Source organism: Aythya marila (assembly GCF_965140915.1).
Source record: "Aythya marila genome assembly, chromosome: 16".
Taxonomy (NCBI): domain Eukaryota; kingdom Metazoa; phylum Chordata; class Aves; order Anseriformes; family Anatidae; genus Aythya; species Aythya marila.
In genome coordinates this window covers 2,163,204-2,177,878 of record NC_139057.1, presented here as the reverse complement: position 1 = coordinate 2,177,878, position 14,675 = coordinate 2,163,204, and the positions used below count along the sequence as shown (strand labels likewise).

The 14,675-nt window shown below is 55.7% G+C and overlaps 2 protein-coding genes across 3 annotated transcripts in view; both read right to left on the bottom strand.

Annotated features, from left to right (window-relative positions):
- Positions 1-3,163: 3,163 nt before the first annotated feature.
- On the bottom strand, positions 3,164-10,462 carry LOC309884536 (tyrosine-protein kinase Srms-like). Of its 2 annotated transcripts, XM_082773619.1 has the most exons (9): positions 10,085-10,201; positions 9,821-9,986; positions 7,639-7,760; positions 6,705-6,871; positions 5,537-5,675; positions 4,961-5,119; positions 4,343-4,524; positions 4,032-4,188; positions 3,164-3,727 (listed from the first exon to the last, which is right to left on the bottom strand). In XM_082773619.1, exons 2-9 carry the CDS (start codon positions 9,880-9,882, stop codon positions 3,534-3,536), a joined length of 1,182 nt encoding a protein of 393 aa, XP_082629745.1. In that variant the 5' UTR covers positions 9,883-9,986; positions 10,085-10,201; the 3' UTR covers positions 3,164-3,533. The 2 variants fall into 2 exon arrangements, with proteins under 2 accessions (XP_082629745.1, XP_082629744.1); XM_082773618.1 differs by having other exon boundaries at positions 9,821-10,462.
- A 1,745-nt stretch (positions 10,463-12,207) lies between these two features.
- The window catches only part of LOC309884526 (peroxidasin homolog), a gene marked incomplete at its 5' end in the record, with an annotated part of 43,585 nt that continues 41,117 nt past the window's right edge, over positions 12,208-14,675 (bottom strand). The window contains one exon of the mRNA XM_082773580.1: positions 12,208-13,776. The remainder of the gene's footprint in view (positions 13,777-14,675) is intronic.

The following is a 14,675-nucleotide window of genomic DNA, read 5'->3' as shown; positions in this document are numbered from 1 at the left end:
AAACTGGGTTGTATCTCCTATTAATTCCCTGGAGAAGCCCCACAGTTTGAAAAAAAAAAAAAAAAAGTATTTTTTCTTTTAATGACCTGCAGATTAAAGGGTGGACATGCACTGGTCAAATCAATATCACTGTGTTTGCTTGTTTGTCTTGTGACACCAAAATCCAGACCGAGTGCCCCCGCCTCAAGGGAGGCTGTGGCAAAGCAAAGGCACCAATCCTGCCGTCCCTGGGCTGCAGCTGGACCTCTGCCCGGCTTCACCCAGCTCTAGGCAATGCCACCATCTGGCTCCAAGCTCTCCCATCCCTATTTCGGGTGCTTCAGTGGGTCCTGGCTGCCTGGACCCTCCCTGTGTGGCCACCTCATCTCCATTTTAAGTTTCTCCATGCAAGAGACCCCCAAAAAAAATCCACAGAGGGGACCAAATCGCTGATTTTGGCCCCACGTTTGCTGCGTTTTACTGACAAGTGCTTTAGGGCAGGGCTTCTTGCTTCGCTTGGCAGCAGCCCCAGCACAGCGAGGCCACGAGCCCCGTCCCTGCGTAACCTCACAGGGAAATTTCGCCTGAGCAGGCTGGAGCCTGGCCAGCACCTCTGAGCTCTCCCCAAATCACCCAGGGGCCCCTCTCGAGGCTGAGCTCTCTCCTGCTGCGAGGCTGCTCGGGTTGGAAGCAGCCACCAGAGCACCAGCCTCACGCTGCATCTGGGGCCAGGTATCAGGGAAATCAAAGTTTTTGCAGTTTCCTTTTGAAAAACCCATTTTGGCTTGGGTTGAATGAGGCAGCATCACCCACTGTTTTATAATAATTATAATAATGTCCTCAACCAATATGCATTAACTTCTGGTCGGCCCTGAAATAAGCAGTTGGACTAGGTGATTCGTGAAAATCCCTTCCAACTGAACTTTCTATTCTCTTCTCACCACTACTAACAAAGCCAAACCTCTCAGAAGAGCTTGGAGCAGCCCCGTGTCCACATGCAGCTTTCTGGTTTCGCACCTAGAGATGCTGAGAGTGACCCAAGGAGAGGCTGAGTGTTTTTGCCAGGACCAGGCAGGGTCGTGCCAGAGGGCACAGGTACCAGCACCAGCAATATCATGAATTGGGAACAGCAGCTTGGCCCCCCCACACTCCATCTGATGCTTTTTGCACCTACCCAGGACAGCAGGAGAGTCCCTGGGCACCTCAAGAGAGAAAAGCAAAAGGGTTGCTCTGCTACACACCACGAGCACCCCACCAGGGATGGGTGTCCCCTATTCTGCTCTGCCTCGTGCAGCGTTTTGGCTGTTGATTAACCCACATATTTGGGCAAAAATAGCTCGTGCTTTCTGCTTGCCCTTGGTCCTTGCAGCTGCCCTCGTGCCACCCCTCTGTTGTCAGAGCTCTTGCAGCAGCCCAGCATGAGAAATACTCGCTTTCATTTCCTGCTTTTGCTGCTTTGGGCTTTTTTTTTTTTAATTTATTTTTCCTCTCCAGAAGCTTTGCTTCCCCCTCACCCTCCACAAAGGCCGACGTGGGACGTTAAAAATAGGAACAAATGACACAGCTGAAATGCATTGCCTTAGCCTGGCACTGCTTTCAAATGCCACTCGGCCAACCTGAATCCATCGCCAGGGCACACACCAGGCTGAAACCAGAGCAGGAGGGTGCCTGCGACAGCACCGCTTGCAATGCCCACCCCAGGGAGCTCCAGAAAGGTCTGGGCAGCTCCGGCCAGATTTTGGGAACAGCCTGGTGCCCCACCACATCTCCAGTCCTGGAGGGAGCTGCGGCACCCTGCCCAGGCTGAGAGCCTGGAAGAAGCACAGAGGGTGCATGCAGGAGATCCAACAGCCCCATGCACACCCATTTATTTCATTTCATTTATTTTATTTCATTTTTAGCACCACCTCGTGGCAGCGAGACCTGCACGTTTGCTTCTCCTGCTGCCGTGCACCTCCCAGCCCCTTCCCGGCACACAGCGAACCCCTACCTGCCAGACACGACTTCGCTCTTCGGTTTCTCATCAGACCAGGACAGCACGGAGGAGTTGGATAAGGCTGCAAAACGCTTTGCAAGAGGGAAGTTGCTTCTTGAAACCATTCCACCGTGGCAAATCCAACCGGGTTGATCCAGGTGGGATCGCTCAAGCCCAGAGCTGCAGCTTTCCCAGGACACAGATTCATCTCAGGAGCACCGCAGCTCCCAGGGGCTTCAAAGGAAACGTGGCCAGACCCCCGCACAGCACACCTAGATCACATTCCCACCTCCCCTTCCCAGGCCCCTCATCCACAGGGCTTCCCACCAGCTCCTTTCCTGCTATTTCACACAGCACAGCTGCTTCTTGGACAAGGAGAGCACTGCCTGCACTTTATTAACTTTATACACTCCAACCCCACCAGCAGCTCAGTCCCAGCGACCACCACCCCTCCTGCAATCAGGCAAAACGGGCTCAGGAGGGGGAAATCTCAACCCACACAGCTCCAGCTGTGCAGGGCTGGCTTTCACCCACCACCTGACCCCGGTCCTGGGGGATGCTGCGTGCAGCAGGCACCTTGGCAGCCTTTCAAGGAGTCCTTTCACTGCTGCCAGGGACAGCCCGGCCCCAGGGAGCGTGCACAGGGTGGGAAAAAGGAAAAACCCTGCCCCCAGTTCCAGTGGGGAGGAGGGTTCGGATGCTCCTGGGGTGCTGCACCCCGGCAGTGAGCAGGGGTTTGGTGATGGAGGTGATGGGAGCTTTGTACCGATGGTGTGATGAAAAAATAAGTGTCCCCATGGCCAGCTGTCCTCGGGGGTGTCCGTGCACCCCCAGAGCACAGCAACAACTGTGGCTTTAAATCCCAGTCTAGATCCATCTCTTTTCCAGCACCTCCACTTTTAGTCGGGCACTGATTTTTGGACAAAAGGCCAGAAGAGTCCCCTCACCCCCAAAAAAAATGTCCCCATCCAGCTCCGCTCGCCCCAGGCAGCCAGAGCGTGGTGGGCACCGTGCCCTGGTGTTGCAGGGGAGCTCTAGGAAATCATGCCGAAGGGTTTAAAGCCTCTGTGCTGCAGCAAAACAGGGTGGGTGGGTGGAGGGGTGGATGAATGGGTGGGTGGATGGGTGGGTGGAAGATGGATGGATGGATGAATGGAAGGATGGGTGGATGGAAGGATGGATGCGCACGCATTTATTGATAAATACACCGGACACACGCTACAAGAAAATCAAGCAGAGCCACGACTGGACACAAACTGCAAACCTTCATGTGGGCCTGGGGAGCGGCAGGGACCTCCCTCCCTACTGGCTGAACGGAGATGTGAACCTGGGGTGATGCCTTCACTGCCACGGGGCTTCTCAAGACACGGCCAAGCTCCGGCAACGAATCCTCCCCACCTCGTTGCCTCGTCCCTTGGCCACCTCCCTGCCTCCTCACCGAGAGGGGCCACGGGCAGTGGGTTTTTTTGGGGGATGTGCCTTCCTCGGAGCCCTATTGGAGGGCAAGAGAGGAGGAAGGAGCCACTCGGCAAGAGCTGGCGTGGAGGGGGCTTTGCAGGAAGGGTGGTGGGAAGGGGCTTCAGGACAGGGAGTTGAGCAGGCGCCTGTAGATGAAGCCCAGCTTCTCCCGCAGCGCCAGGAAGGTGGGCCGCTCCTCCGTGTTGCCACTCCAGCACTCCAGCATGATGCTGTAGATCTCAGGGGGGCAGGAGCTGGGCCGGGGGAGGCGGTAGCCCCTGGTGATTTGCCGGACAGTTTCTTGGTTCGTCATTCCTGCAAGGAAGGAGAAGATTCCCCTCACTCTATCGTTGCCACAGGACACCCCGATGGTGTGTCCCGGCCCGCAACGGGCCAAGATGTCAAGGAGCACTGCCACGAAATGGCAGCAGCCACAGGTTTAGCATGGGATGGATCATCCAGCCCACAGCACCTTCCACAGCACCCTTGGGTTGTGCACCGAAAATCCCTCTAAGCAATCCCCAAAGTGACCAATCTCATGTCCCAGGAGGTGTTTCCACCTCCGAAAAGCTTCTCAGAGTGCAGATGGAGCGGTGCTGGAGGGGCTCACCAGCCCTACCTTCGTATGGGATCTGCCCATAGGTGAAGACTTCGTAGAGGAGGATCCCGTAGGACCAGACGTCGGATTTGAGGGAGTAGGTGCGGTAGTTGGCTGCCTCCGGGGCCGTCCACTTCACCGGGATTTTGGTGCTGCTGCTGGTGGAGTAGATGTCATCCTGGAAAGGAAAGGGAGAAGGGTTTTGAGGGGCTGAACGAGGAATGCAGCCGCTGCTTTTGGGGTCTTGCTGGGGCCGTGGGTTTGGGAAGGAGCAGCAGGGGATGGCTGCAGCCTGGGGCAGCTCGGTGGCACTGCAGATCCCACTGACTGACCTTGAGAAGCCGGGCCAGCCCAAAATCGGCGATTTTGCAAGTGAGTTCCTCTCCCACCAGGATGTTTCTGGCCGCCAAGTCCCGGTGGACAATGTGCTTCTCCTCCAGGTACCTCATCCCATCCGCCACCTGGCAGGCGATGTTGAGCAGGTGGGAGGTGCCCAGGGACTTCCCTTCAGGACCTGTTAACCCAAAGGACCCAGGCATTTGGGGCAATCTAGCATCTTCTGTTTTAGGTGTTCTGGTTTGGGACAAGACCCTGCGCTGGCAGTATGGGACCCGTCGTTCTAGGGGGACGTGAAGAACCTCGAATCTGAGATCCCATCTAACCAGAGGTAACCATCCAACCCAACCACTCCCAGTGAGGTTGGCATTGCCCAAACCCAACCGAGGGGTTCCTGCGTGCTGGTGGGACACCAAAGGGATGACATCAGACCGCGTCCTTCAGTCTTGGGGTCACCCAGGACTTCCTCCACCAAGCACCTACGGATTGCTCTGTGTTACGGCTGACAACAGGACAAAACCAGGGCTTGTTCTCTCTTAGGGTCCTCTCTCGGGTTTGTAGGGCCATCTGGAGCCCTTCTGTCCCAGAGGCCTGCTCCCCACAGCAGCACTCACTGTTGAGGTAGCTGTGGAGGTTGCCTTTCCTCATCAGCTCGGTTATGATGTAGACGGGCTCATCCAGCGAGCAGACGGCGTGCAGCTGGATCAGCTTCTCGTGCCTCAAGCGCTTCAGGTTCTGGATCTCCTTGGTGAAGTCCTCTGCCTTCATGTCAGCTGGGGGGGAAAGCCGGCACGGCCGTCATGAACCCCTTTGTCACCCAGACATTGGGTGCTCAGCACCTCTAATTTGGGATGAGGACCTCCCCCCCCTGCAGCCCACCCCTGTTTTCAGGGCTGACACCGACCCAGCACCTCCGATCCAAACACCCATGAGATGTTTCCCACGGGGCTTTGCATCCCATTTTCAGCATCATTCTTCCACTGGGACATATCACAAGCTTTACTTAGCTTAATTTGGCTTATCAATTATCACAAGCCCGCTGGACTGAGCCATTTTGGAGAGGCGCAGCCCACGCTTGGCTGGATCCACAGACCCGTGGCTACTTGCCAGCTCGGAAACACAACGGGCTGAATGTTGTGTCAGTGACCAAGACCCCATAGACCACCTCCGACATCCTCTCCCCCACGCACCTTTGATGATCTTGATGGCCACCGGCACGGAGTTCCTCCACAGCCCTTCCCACACCTCTCCGAAGTAGCCCTCGCCCAGCTTCCTCCGCAGGGTGAACTCCCAACGTGGGCGCTCCCAGCCGTCCCTCTCGGGGGGGGTCTGCGGAAGGGGCACGGCACGCTCGGACCCGCTGGGACCTGTGGCACAGCCAGCACCGGCTCTCGGTGCTGGTGGCAGCACCCCGGGCATGGTGCAATAGCGGCCAAGGGCTCCCCGGGGGCACAAAGCACGGGGCAGCTGCTGGAGGGGACACGGTGTGCACGGGGACTGCGTAAATATCAGGAATTTGAGGTGTTCGAATTCTCCTCATCACCCCCCAAAGGGGCTTTTCTCTCTGTCCACCGCTAAATAAAAGTGACTAAATGAATATCGTTGCGTGCAATGTCTGATCAAGACTTCAGGTCATTAAACATTTATTTTATCAGACGCCTTTCTATCTCACTCTTGAATTATTCCCATGTTTAATTGTTATTTCTAAGCTGTACTCAGTGAATGTATTTCAAATCTCATGTAAACTGGTAATTTGGGATTGGTATTGCAGTTGGATTTATGAGTGTATTTATAGTTTTATTATATTCTCAAAAAATTTGGAAGCGCAGCTATTTCCTGACTCAGTATTGAAGGAGCTTGCAGCAACGTGGTTTCCAGTCTTTGTCATGGAGCAAACATTTCAAAAAAACTTGTGCATTTTGGCTGGACAAAAAGCCAAAAAGCAGCTATACATACACAGAAACAACACCTCCACCCTTAACGCGGCCAATAAACGTCAAGCTGACAGCTATGTTAATGGTGTACTTAAAGTTTTAGTTTAATAGAGCTCGAATCCCAAATGGATAGGATTTCTATTTTTCATTTTTCCTTTCCTTTTTCCTTTTTCTTTTTAATTTTTCCTTTTCCTCTTCCTTTTTCCTTTTCCCTTTTCCTTTCCCTTTTCCCTTTCCCTTTCCTTTTTCCTTTCCTCTCTTCCCATCCTGGAAATTTTCTAGGCAAAAAGTAACTAAATAAGTCACACCTGCCAGGCACCTGCCAGCAAAAAAAAAAACCTAAGCAGATGTACCCAGCTTGGCCAAAAGGAGAAAAAAAATCCGGGGAAGGGGGCGGATGGCAGCAGCAGGAGCCGGTACGCACCGTGGGGCTGCAGGGCTGCAGCAAGGGGCTCTGGATGACCTTCCAGTTCTCGGTGTAGAAGGCGAGGAGCTCCTCCATGTCGGGGAAGGGGTGCCCCTTCTGGATGTACAGGCTGCCCCCGGGGCTCTTGCAGATTCGGAAATGGCTGACTTTGGCGTGGTTGCGCACTGCGGGGAGCCCAGGAAGGGGGAAATCTCAGCTCCTGTACATCCCACTGAACCCCTTCACTCCCAATCCCAGCCTCTTGAATTCCCCCTAAAGCCACCCAGCTCTCCCTGGGGGTTTGCACCTCGTCCTTCTCCCAGCTCCCGGCTCAGCAGGCTCCTGGCAGTGGGTGGCTTTGGACCGGGGAGGCGATGCTTTGGCAGAGGAACTCATTCCCCATGCAAACGAGCTGCTCGGAGAGCACCTGAGTTCACCGAGGTCGATGAATCAGAAGCGGCTGTGCCTGCGGAAGGCACGCCACGGCGTGGGGACTGTGGGGACGTGGGGCTTGCCAGGAATTTCGGGGAGATGTTTGGTTTGGAGAGGAGCAGAGGGGAACGACGCTGCCTGGGCTGAACCTGCCCAGGCCCTGGCAACCCGGAGTGGCAGCGTGCTTTTAGACAATCCCCGGATGACAAAAGCCACTGGAATGAAATTCTGGGAGTTAGGGCTGCAAAACTGTCATTAAACCACTGTAAATTGTTCGTGGCTTTCGTACCCTGGGCAGAAGCAAGGCACTTTCCTTCGCCACGGTCATCCAGCAACCCACGCCTGCACCCATGAGCTCTCCCCCTGCCTTTAGGAAGCAGCCAGCTCCTTTCAACAAGAAACCCTAAATGCATTTCCACATTTTTCTGCCCCCGTGCTGGCTGAGCCGCGAGCTGCTCCTGGGAACGGCCTGGCTCCTTTCCCTGTGCTCATTTTCTCCGGGTAATTGCCCCAAAATTACCTGAGAGAGAGTACTCGCCCTTGTTGCTCTCGCTGTCCCGGACAAGGAAGGAGCCGTGCTGGTTGGGAGGCGAGAGGAGGAGCTGCTCGGCCTCGCTGCGGCTGATCTTGCTGAAATACCAGCTGGGGGGAGAGCAGAGGCCAGTCAGAGCCAGGTTGGGACCCCCCCCAAGGGTTAGGGACCCCCCCAAGGGTTAGGGACCCCCCCAGGGCCAGGGATCTGGTCCCTGACCCCCAGAACCAGGGACTGGGGTGGGATGCAGCGGGGTTATGCACGCACAGGGTTCACACAGCCAAGGCTGCAGCAGTCCCCAGGGCTCCAGCACCCTCACCCAGCCCCAGCTGAGCCAGGGGATGGGAGCAGCCCCCCCCTGCTTGCTCATCCTCTTGGCAGCCACCTCCCGAGTGGCACTGAGCCTGTAAACGCCTCTGCCCTCGTGCACCGTGGCCAGCCTGCGCCTGGGGCTGCTTCATTTCCTTGCTTTCATGGGTGCTTGTTGCATTTTGGCACAATTTCCTCAAATTCCTAACTTCAAACCATTTCCTTGTTGTTGTTTTTGTTTTCTTTAGTGCTCGGCAGAAGGCATCTTTCACCCCCTCTCCAAGTAAAATGAATTTCCAGCTTATCCTCTGAGTGCACCAAGGCAGGGCTGTGGGCTGCGTTAGCTTCCCTCCAAGCTCAGAAAACAGCAAAAATTAGGCATTTCTGCCTCTTTTTTGGGGGCTGCACCCATGTGCCCTGCCAGGGGAGCAGGATCTCCCCTCAGCGCTTGACCTGCAGCTCACAAGGAGCTCTCAGAGCCCTCCAACCCATGTCTCAACCCACGCAGACCTCTCCAGGCTGCAGCAGCACGGAGCCAAGAAGGGGAGGACCCAGCCGACCTCCCCCCTCGTTTCATGCCCCAAAATCCCCCGGCAAGAAAAGGCAGGTTGGCAGCTGGGGCCCAACGCCCTCGTGACGCACGCGAGCCCGGGGAAGAGGCAGCTTCGTTCAGCCTCACGCGGCCGGGACGTGCAAAGCCCGAGGTTTCGTCATTAGCCGGGATCCCCGGCGTCTGGGAAGCCGTGCAGGAAATTATACCTGATGGGTTTACTGCAGCTGAACAAATTACCACCCAGCTGCAACCGGCGGCTCCGGGCAGTCTGTGTGCCCAGGGCTCGCTCTGGCTGCAAAGCCACGCGTGGCAGCTGCTCAGCGGCCCCGCGGCATCGCCCTCGCCCCCGTCCCCGGGATGGGGTCCCGCAGACACCCCCAAACCCGTGGGCACAGACCCGTGGTCAGCCTCAGCCTGCTGAACTCCTCTGTGCAACGGGAACGCAGCACGGAGCTGAACTCCCCCCCAGTTCTCAACAGCGTGGTCCTAAATCTCACCGATTTGCCCCAAAGCGCAGGCAGGGTGGGGAGGGAGGGTCTCTCCCATCCTGCTGGCTGCGAGTTTTGCAGCCTTATTTTCCTTTACCCCCAAGCTTTGGGGGCAGCGGGAGCCTGCAAGGTGATGACCTCCGCCTGCATCCCCACTGCTCAGCGCCACTCAGGACCTCATGCAGGGGAGCAGCTGCCTCTCGGGGCACTTTGCCTGGCGTGTCGGGACCGGGCTGCCTCGTGCGAGGACAAGCCCAGGTTTTCCCCAGCTGGGAGAGAGCTGGGAGGCTAACCCAGCTCCGTGAGGGTGGGAGAGGCAGCAGCAGGGAGGGAGCCCCCGGTTTTGGGTGCACGAGAACACCCCAGGCACGGCTTGGTCCTAAAAAGCTCCAGGCTTCCCCGGTGGGTCTCAACCTGAACCACTTCTCCCCGTGTTCTCAGGCTTTTTGGAGCCAGCAGGGCTCAGACAACTCCTGGCAGCCTCCCCAGCTCCATCCCTCCCTGCTGCCTCCCCAGGAATGCAGGGAGAGAGGCAGAGGAACTGGAGCAAGTGGTGACCCGCTCTTTGGGCACCACAGGTACCCCTGTGCACATCTCCTGGTCCACCCGGTCCCAGAGTTTAGCACCGGGAAAGGGAATCAGCATCTCTGTCCCCAAGCGCTGAACACCCCCACCCCACTAATATCCCTCTCTGGAGCAGGAAAACCTCGCCATGGCAGCCCCGTAAAAGCCGGGGATGAGGAATTTGTGCTCCTGCTGCCTTTCCTCACGGAACCACCCAGCACAGACACGCATCGGGGTCCGAGCCCCGGGTACTTACGGCCGGTGAGTGGAGGAGCCCTGGCTGAGGTTGGCCACGTAGGCAGCGGGGACGTAACCCATGGCCGGTTCCCCAAGCAGCCTCCGGGCTAAGACATAGTCCCCTTCTTCTCTGAGGACACGCAGTTTGTCCCCTGCGCTTATGCTCAGTTCGTCCGCACTGCGGGCTGTGAAAGCGTATAAAGCGATAAAGAGAGAGGACTTGGGGATGAAGGAAACCGAGCTGGGCTCCGAGTGCAGCGAAACAGAATCGGAACCAAAGTACCCCAGCGAGCAGCTATCCGGGCCGGAGCGGGGCCACAGCTTGTTCCAGAAGGACGTCAAGAAGGTCAAACGCTTGCGGACAAACTGCTCCATCCCCGGGGAACGGGACGGGATGGGACACGCGGTGCCCGGCCGCCGCTGCCGCCGCTCTCCTTTTTCCTATATCCTTCGGGAAGCCGGAGGAAGGGGCACGCTGGGGTTCATGCCGCCGGCCCCGGGGTCCCCGCGCGTGCCAGCAGCTCACCACCTTCGTCCCGAGCCGCGTGTGCGTCTGGGCGCCCGGCGCCGCCAAGTTCCTATTTCTGAAAGTGAAACTGGTCGGGCTGGTGGGGTGGCTGCTGGGGTGGGTGCGCGGGCGGGACGCGGCTGCAGGCGGCAGCCCCGGCGCACACCTGCGGGCACATCTGGCAGACCGGCACAGCTGGAGCTGCAGTACGACCAGCAAGGAGAAAGGCTTCTCTCTTTCTTTCTTTCTTCCTTTTTCTTTTTTTTTTTTCTATTTAATTATTATTTTAACGCCTGCTCTCACGCTCGTTGCTGGAGCGCAGCCCTCTGCTCTGTAAGCAGCTCTTGTGATGAAGTGGCAGGCTCCGGTTAATAGTTTGGGGCTGTGGGAGGGTGTTTTTTTAATTTATTTTTTTCTAGAGGAAAATAATTGCATCCGCAAATGCGCAAGGGTTAAAAAAAAAGAATTAGGGAAATAACCTAGAAGAGACCTGAAGTGGTTTGGGGGTTTGGTGGGGGAATGTTACGGGGTTTATCTCACCAGAACCCTTCTCAATTGGGTCTGCAGTGGCCTCCGAGCATCACCCCACTGAAGCATTCCCCTCTTCCCATTGATTTCCCTTTCTCATTACAAGGGATTTCCAAGGAATCTGCTTCCCAGACCCCTCAGGATCTTGCCCAGCCTGTGGCAGGGATGGGTCCCCCTCAGCACCCGCTGGACATCACCAGCCATAGTGCCAGCATCATCCCCAGGCCCCCGCATGAGCCCCACAGCCAAACTCTCACCCCCAGCCCCACGTGGCCGATTTGCACCCCCGTGGTGCCAGCAGCCCCGCTCACAACCACACAGCAAAGCCCCTGCCAACCCCCAGCAGCTGCAGAAGGATGGAGATTTACACCTCACGTAAGGGTTGCGTGCTTTAAACTGTCTGTAATGCTCCTCTCTGCTGAGAAATCCCAACTGTGGCCCCCTCAGGTCGCCCCCGCGTGGGTTTTGTCACTTCCCTGCTTCATCTAATTAGGGGGAGGTTTGTGCTCGGTGCAAGCTACTCCCCCAGGGACCCAGCTCCTGGCCCTGAGCCTGTTATTTTGATCCTCCCCTGCTGTAATTGCTGCAGATAGCTCGTTTTGGGCGTGCAGCTGGGTTTTCAAAGCTACTTGGAAAAAAAAAAAAAAAAAAAAAGGAAGATTTATTGCAGTGGGTCTGAGCTGAGGACTTCAGTCGGGCCCTGAAGCAGCCTCTGCCCAGATGGGGCTGTGCCATCCAGCTTAGAAATCCCCACCAGAATGACTTTGGGGATTTTTCAGCTTCTTTCTTGGTGGCACAGACAGACATTTAATTTGTGTGTTTTTCCCACTTGAGAAAAACAGAGGATGGAGCACAAAAAGGGTCTGCAACCCCAGTGGGGGAAAAAGCAGCGGCCGTCCTCCTTCTGCTGTCCTTCAGCAGCTCTTCTGACAAGCCTGCTCCTCACGTCATGCTCCACGGGGAAGGAAATGGGCTGCCTGCTTATGCATTTAGAGAGATTATCTGATCAGATCGAGCACCAAACGTTTATGCCTCGCTGTTTTGAATGGGGACTTGGTAAACTTGTGGTTTGCAGAAGGAGACTGGAGCCTGATTTACCTTTATTGACCTCTGCCGGATTAGACTCTCTAGTGGTACGACCGATAGACGAGTGCAGCTGATTTATAACACACAAGGCTTTGGACCTTGATTTGCACCTAAATGAAAGAGTACTTCAAAATGACAAACATCCCTGAGGACTAAATACTGCCTCCGAGCCGGGCTCACCAGACATGCATAGCACACACTCATCACTGCAAACCTCTGTCTACACAGCACACGCACGCACGGCTCCGAGTCCCACGCCAGGAAGCAGCTGATAAATCACCACCTTTTTCAGTATCTTTTTTTTTTATTTATTTTTCTATTAAGTTCCAGGAGCATCCCTGCTGCTTTGAATCCCTTTGGTACTATCACACACCTAAAAACAGAAAGGAAAAGAAAAAGCACATCCGTAAGAAAGTTTGGATCCTTGCGCTGGGGAAGAAAGGTGGGAGGACAGAGGGAAAAGTGAAAAAGGTAAGGACGGCACAGATCCCTAATGGGTCAAGTATTTTCTCTCGGTCCCTGTGGTTGGCTTTCACAGATGCATTAAAACCAACCTGCCCGCGGATTTGTGGCTGTGGCGAACACCCAGGGACCTCAGTTCTAGCACCACTAAAAAGCACCTCCGAAGAGCAAGGAAACCAGAAGACCTGTTCTGTGGAGCTGGTTACAGAGTCCTGGTTTGGTTGCAGAGCACCGAGGAGCAATAAACACAAACAGCACTTTGCATTCATCCATGTGTCAAACGCTGCACATCATGTTCTTCCGCACTAATTGACGGAAACCAGCAGCTCCCCTCCGCTAACGAGGGCGCCCATTACATCTAATTATCCGAGGTTCTGTTCCAGGTCCTGTTACGTTTACACTCAAAACACATCTTCCAGCGAAGAGCCTTTTGGGAGGAAAAAAAAATAAAAATAAAAAGGGGAGGGAAACATCAATCTAATTAAAACCCTCAGAAGGGCAGAAACTTGGAGGATGCAGTTCATGTTGAGGAAAATGTTTTTGAGCGCTGGGAACGTAACGGGAGGTCACTCGCAGGGTAATATAACTCAGGATGTGCCACTTGTTACCAAACAGATGGCACAGGACGGTGGCTGCTGTCAGCAGCCCGGGCTGCCGTGGTGGTCTGCTGCTTCTGCCATCCTGGCCCGAAGGGCTCAGCCAGCCAGGAGCCTTCCCCAGGCTCTGGATTTGCCTCATCACTGGTGGCGCAGACCCAAGCCCAGCCAAAAGGGTGCTTTCCAGCCCTCGGGTTCCTTTTTGCTCCTTCTGCTGGCATGAGAAGATTTGTTTGGGGTTTCATGTTTATTCAATTTTTCTCTTTTTGTTGTTGTTGTTTTGTTGTTTGTTTGTTGTTTTTTTTTTAAAACCCCACCCAGATTTCTCCAGATGCTTCCTGGCACAAGGGCTCGGAGACAGCGCATTTGAGAGAGGTCGTGCTTCATCGTGAACCTCGGTCGGGTGCCCAGGGGACGTTGCAGATGATGGGGTGTGTGGGAAGAGGAGGGCACGACAGTGACACTAAAGCAGCTTCGGTTATCCTCCGCTTCCTGGGGACGCATGGCAGAAGGTGGCATCTCGGCAGACCGCTGCTCTGCCACCATCACACGGGGCAAGTGCCAGAGCCCGTCCCCAGAGGCTGACAAGCAGAGGAGGTCCGGGAGATGGAGGGCTCGGAGCAGGGAGTGCAGGGGCTCGATGCAGGCAGAAGTACGGTCGTGCTGGGACGGAGGTGGTGCAGGAGACAGGAGGGGAGGCAGAGCATCGCGGGGGCTCGTGGGGTGCTTGTTCAGAGCCCTCTGGGAGTGGGGTGGGCTGGCTGGTGGAGAGCAGGAGTGCAGGTCACTGGGCACCTGAAATTGAAAAGAAAAACAGAAAAACTCCACGGGAGGAAGCTGAAGGCCGAGATCACCATTGGTACAGTGCCTGGCATGCCTGGGCTGTGCATGATTGCAGTACAAAACCAGCAATAATCCTTGAAAACCACACAAGCACTTTCCAGGGACCCTGCAGACCCTACAGTGCTCCTCAGGGATCTACAAACGATGTCAAGGAAAAGCCAATTTACACGGGTCACGCTGCAACCCATGGCTGTCAAATTTCTAACAGGGATCAACGTTGGGCCAGTAAATCTGTAAGAATCCACATACCAAACCAGGCTGGAAATGGCATGGCCAGCCTACAGGCTTCCCCTTCTGTTTTCCACTGAGATTATCAGCACAGAACAGCCTTTGCTTGCCCTCTCCTGTAATGTGACTTCCAGAGGATGCTCCTCCTCGCACAGACTGCCTGGCAAAGCAGTGCTTCTGCATAACTCCTCCGCTCTCGTCCCTGGAGTGATCATTTGCAACATGTAAAAAACTATTAAATGCCTCCTCCAGACTGGCAGGTGCCAGCAAATTGTTTACCCTGTCTTCCACAGCTGCAGGGATCTCTATGGGAAGTGGTAAAGGCTCTCAGTCTCTGTTCACCGTGACCCTGGGCACAGGGAACCAGAGATCTTGCAGACCACAGCTGAGCAGCGGCAGCAGTCCCCGCGCTGAGCGGTGCTTCCAGCACTCCTGCCCCCTTGGCTGGGGCTGAGAGTGACTCAGGGGGAAATCTCTGTCAATATGTAAGCAAATAGTGGATTGCTCCATCTGCCCAGGTGTCCTCGTTCCCCTGAGGAGGAACCAGTCCACCTACTCCAGCGCTAGGCTTTCTGATAGCTCTCCCCGCAAAGGGAGGCTCTGGTGGATTTGGGGTTGTGGTG

Excerpts from the sequence above, each read along its gene's own strand:
- LOC309884536 (XM_082773618.1), bottom strand. The coding sequence starts at position 10,176 with ATGGAGCAGTTTGTCCGCAAGCGTTTGACCTTCTTGACGTCCTTCTGG. Across the intron at positions 5,120-5,536 it reads GGCCATCAAGATCATCAAAG|CTGACATGAAGGCAGAGGAC; the intron begins GTGCGTGGGGGA and ends TTTCCCCCCCAG. Across the intron at positions 4,525-4,960 it reads CCTCCACAGCTACCTCAACA|GTCCTGAAGGGAAGTCCCTG; the intron begins GTGAGTGCTGCT and ends TTGGGTTAACAG.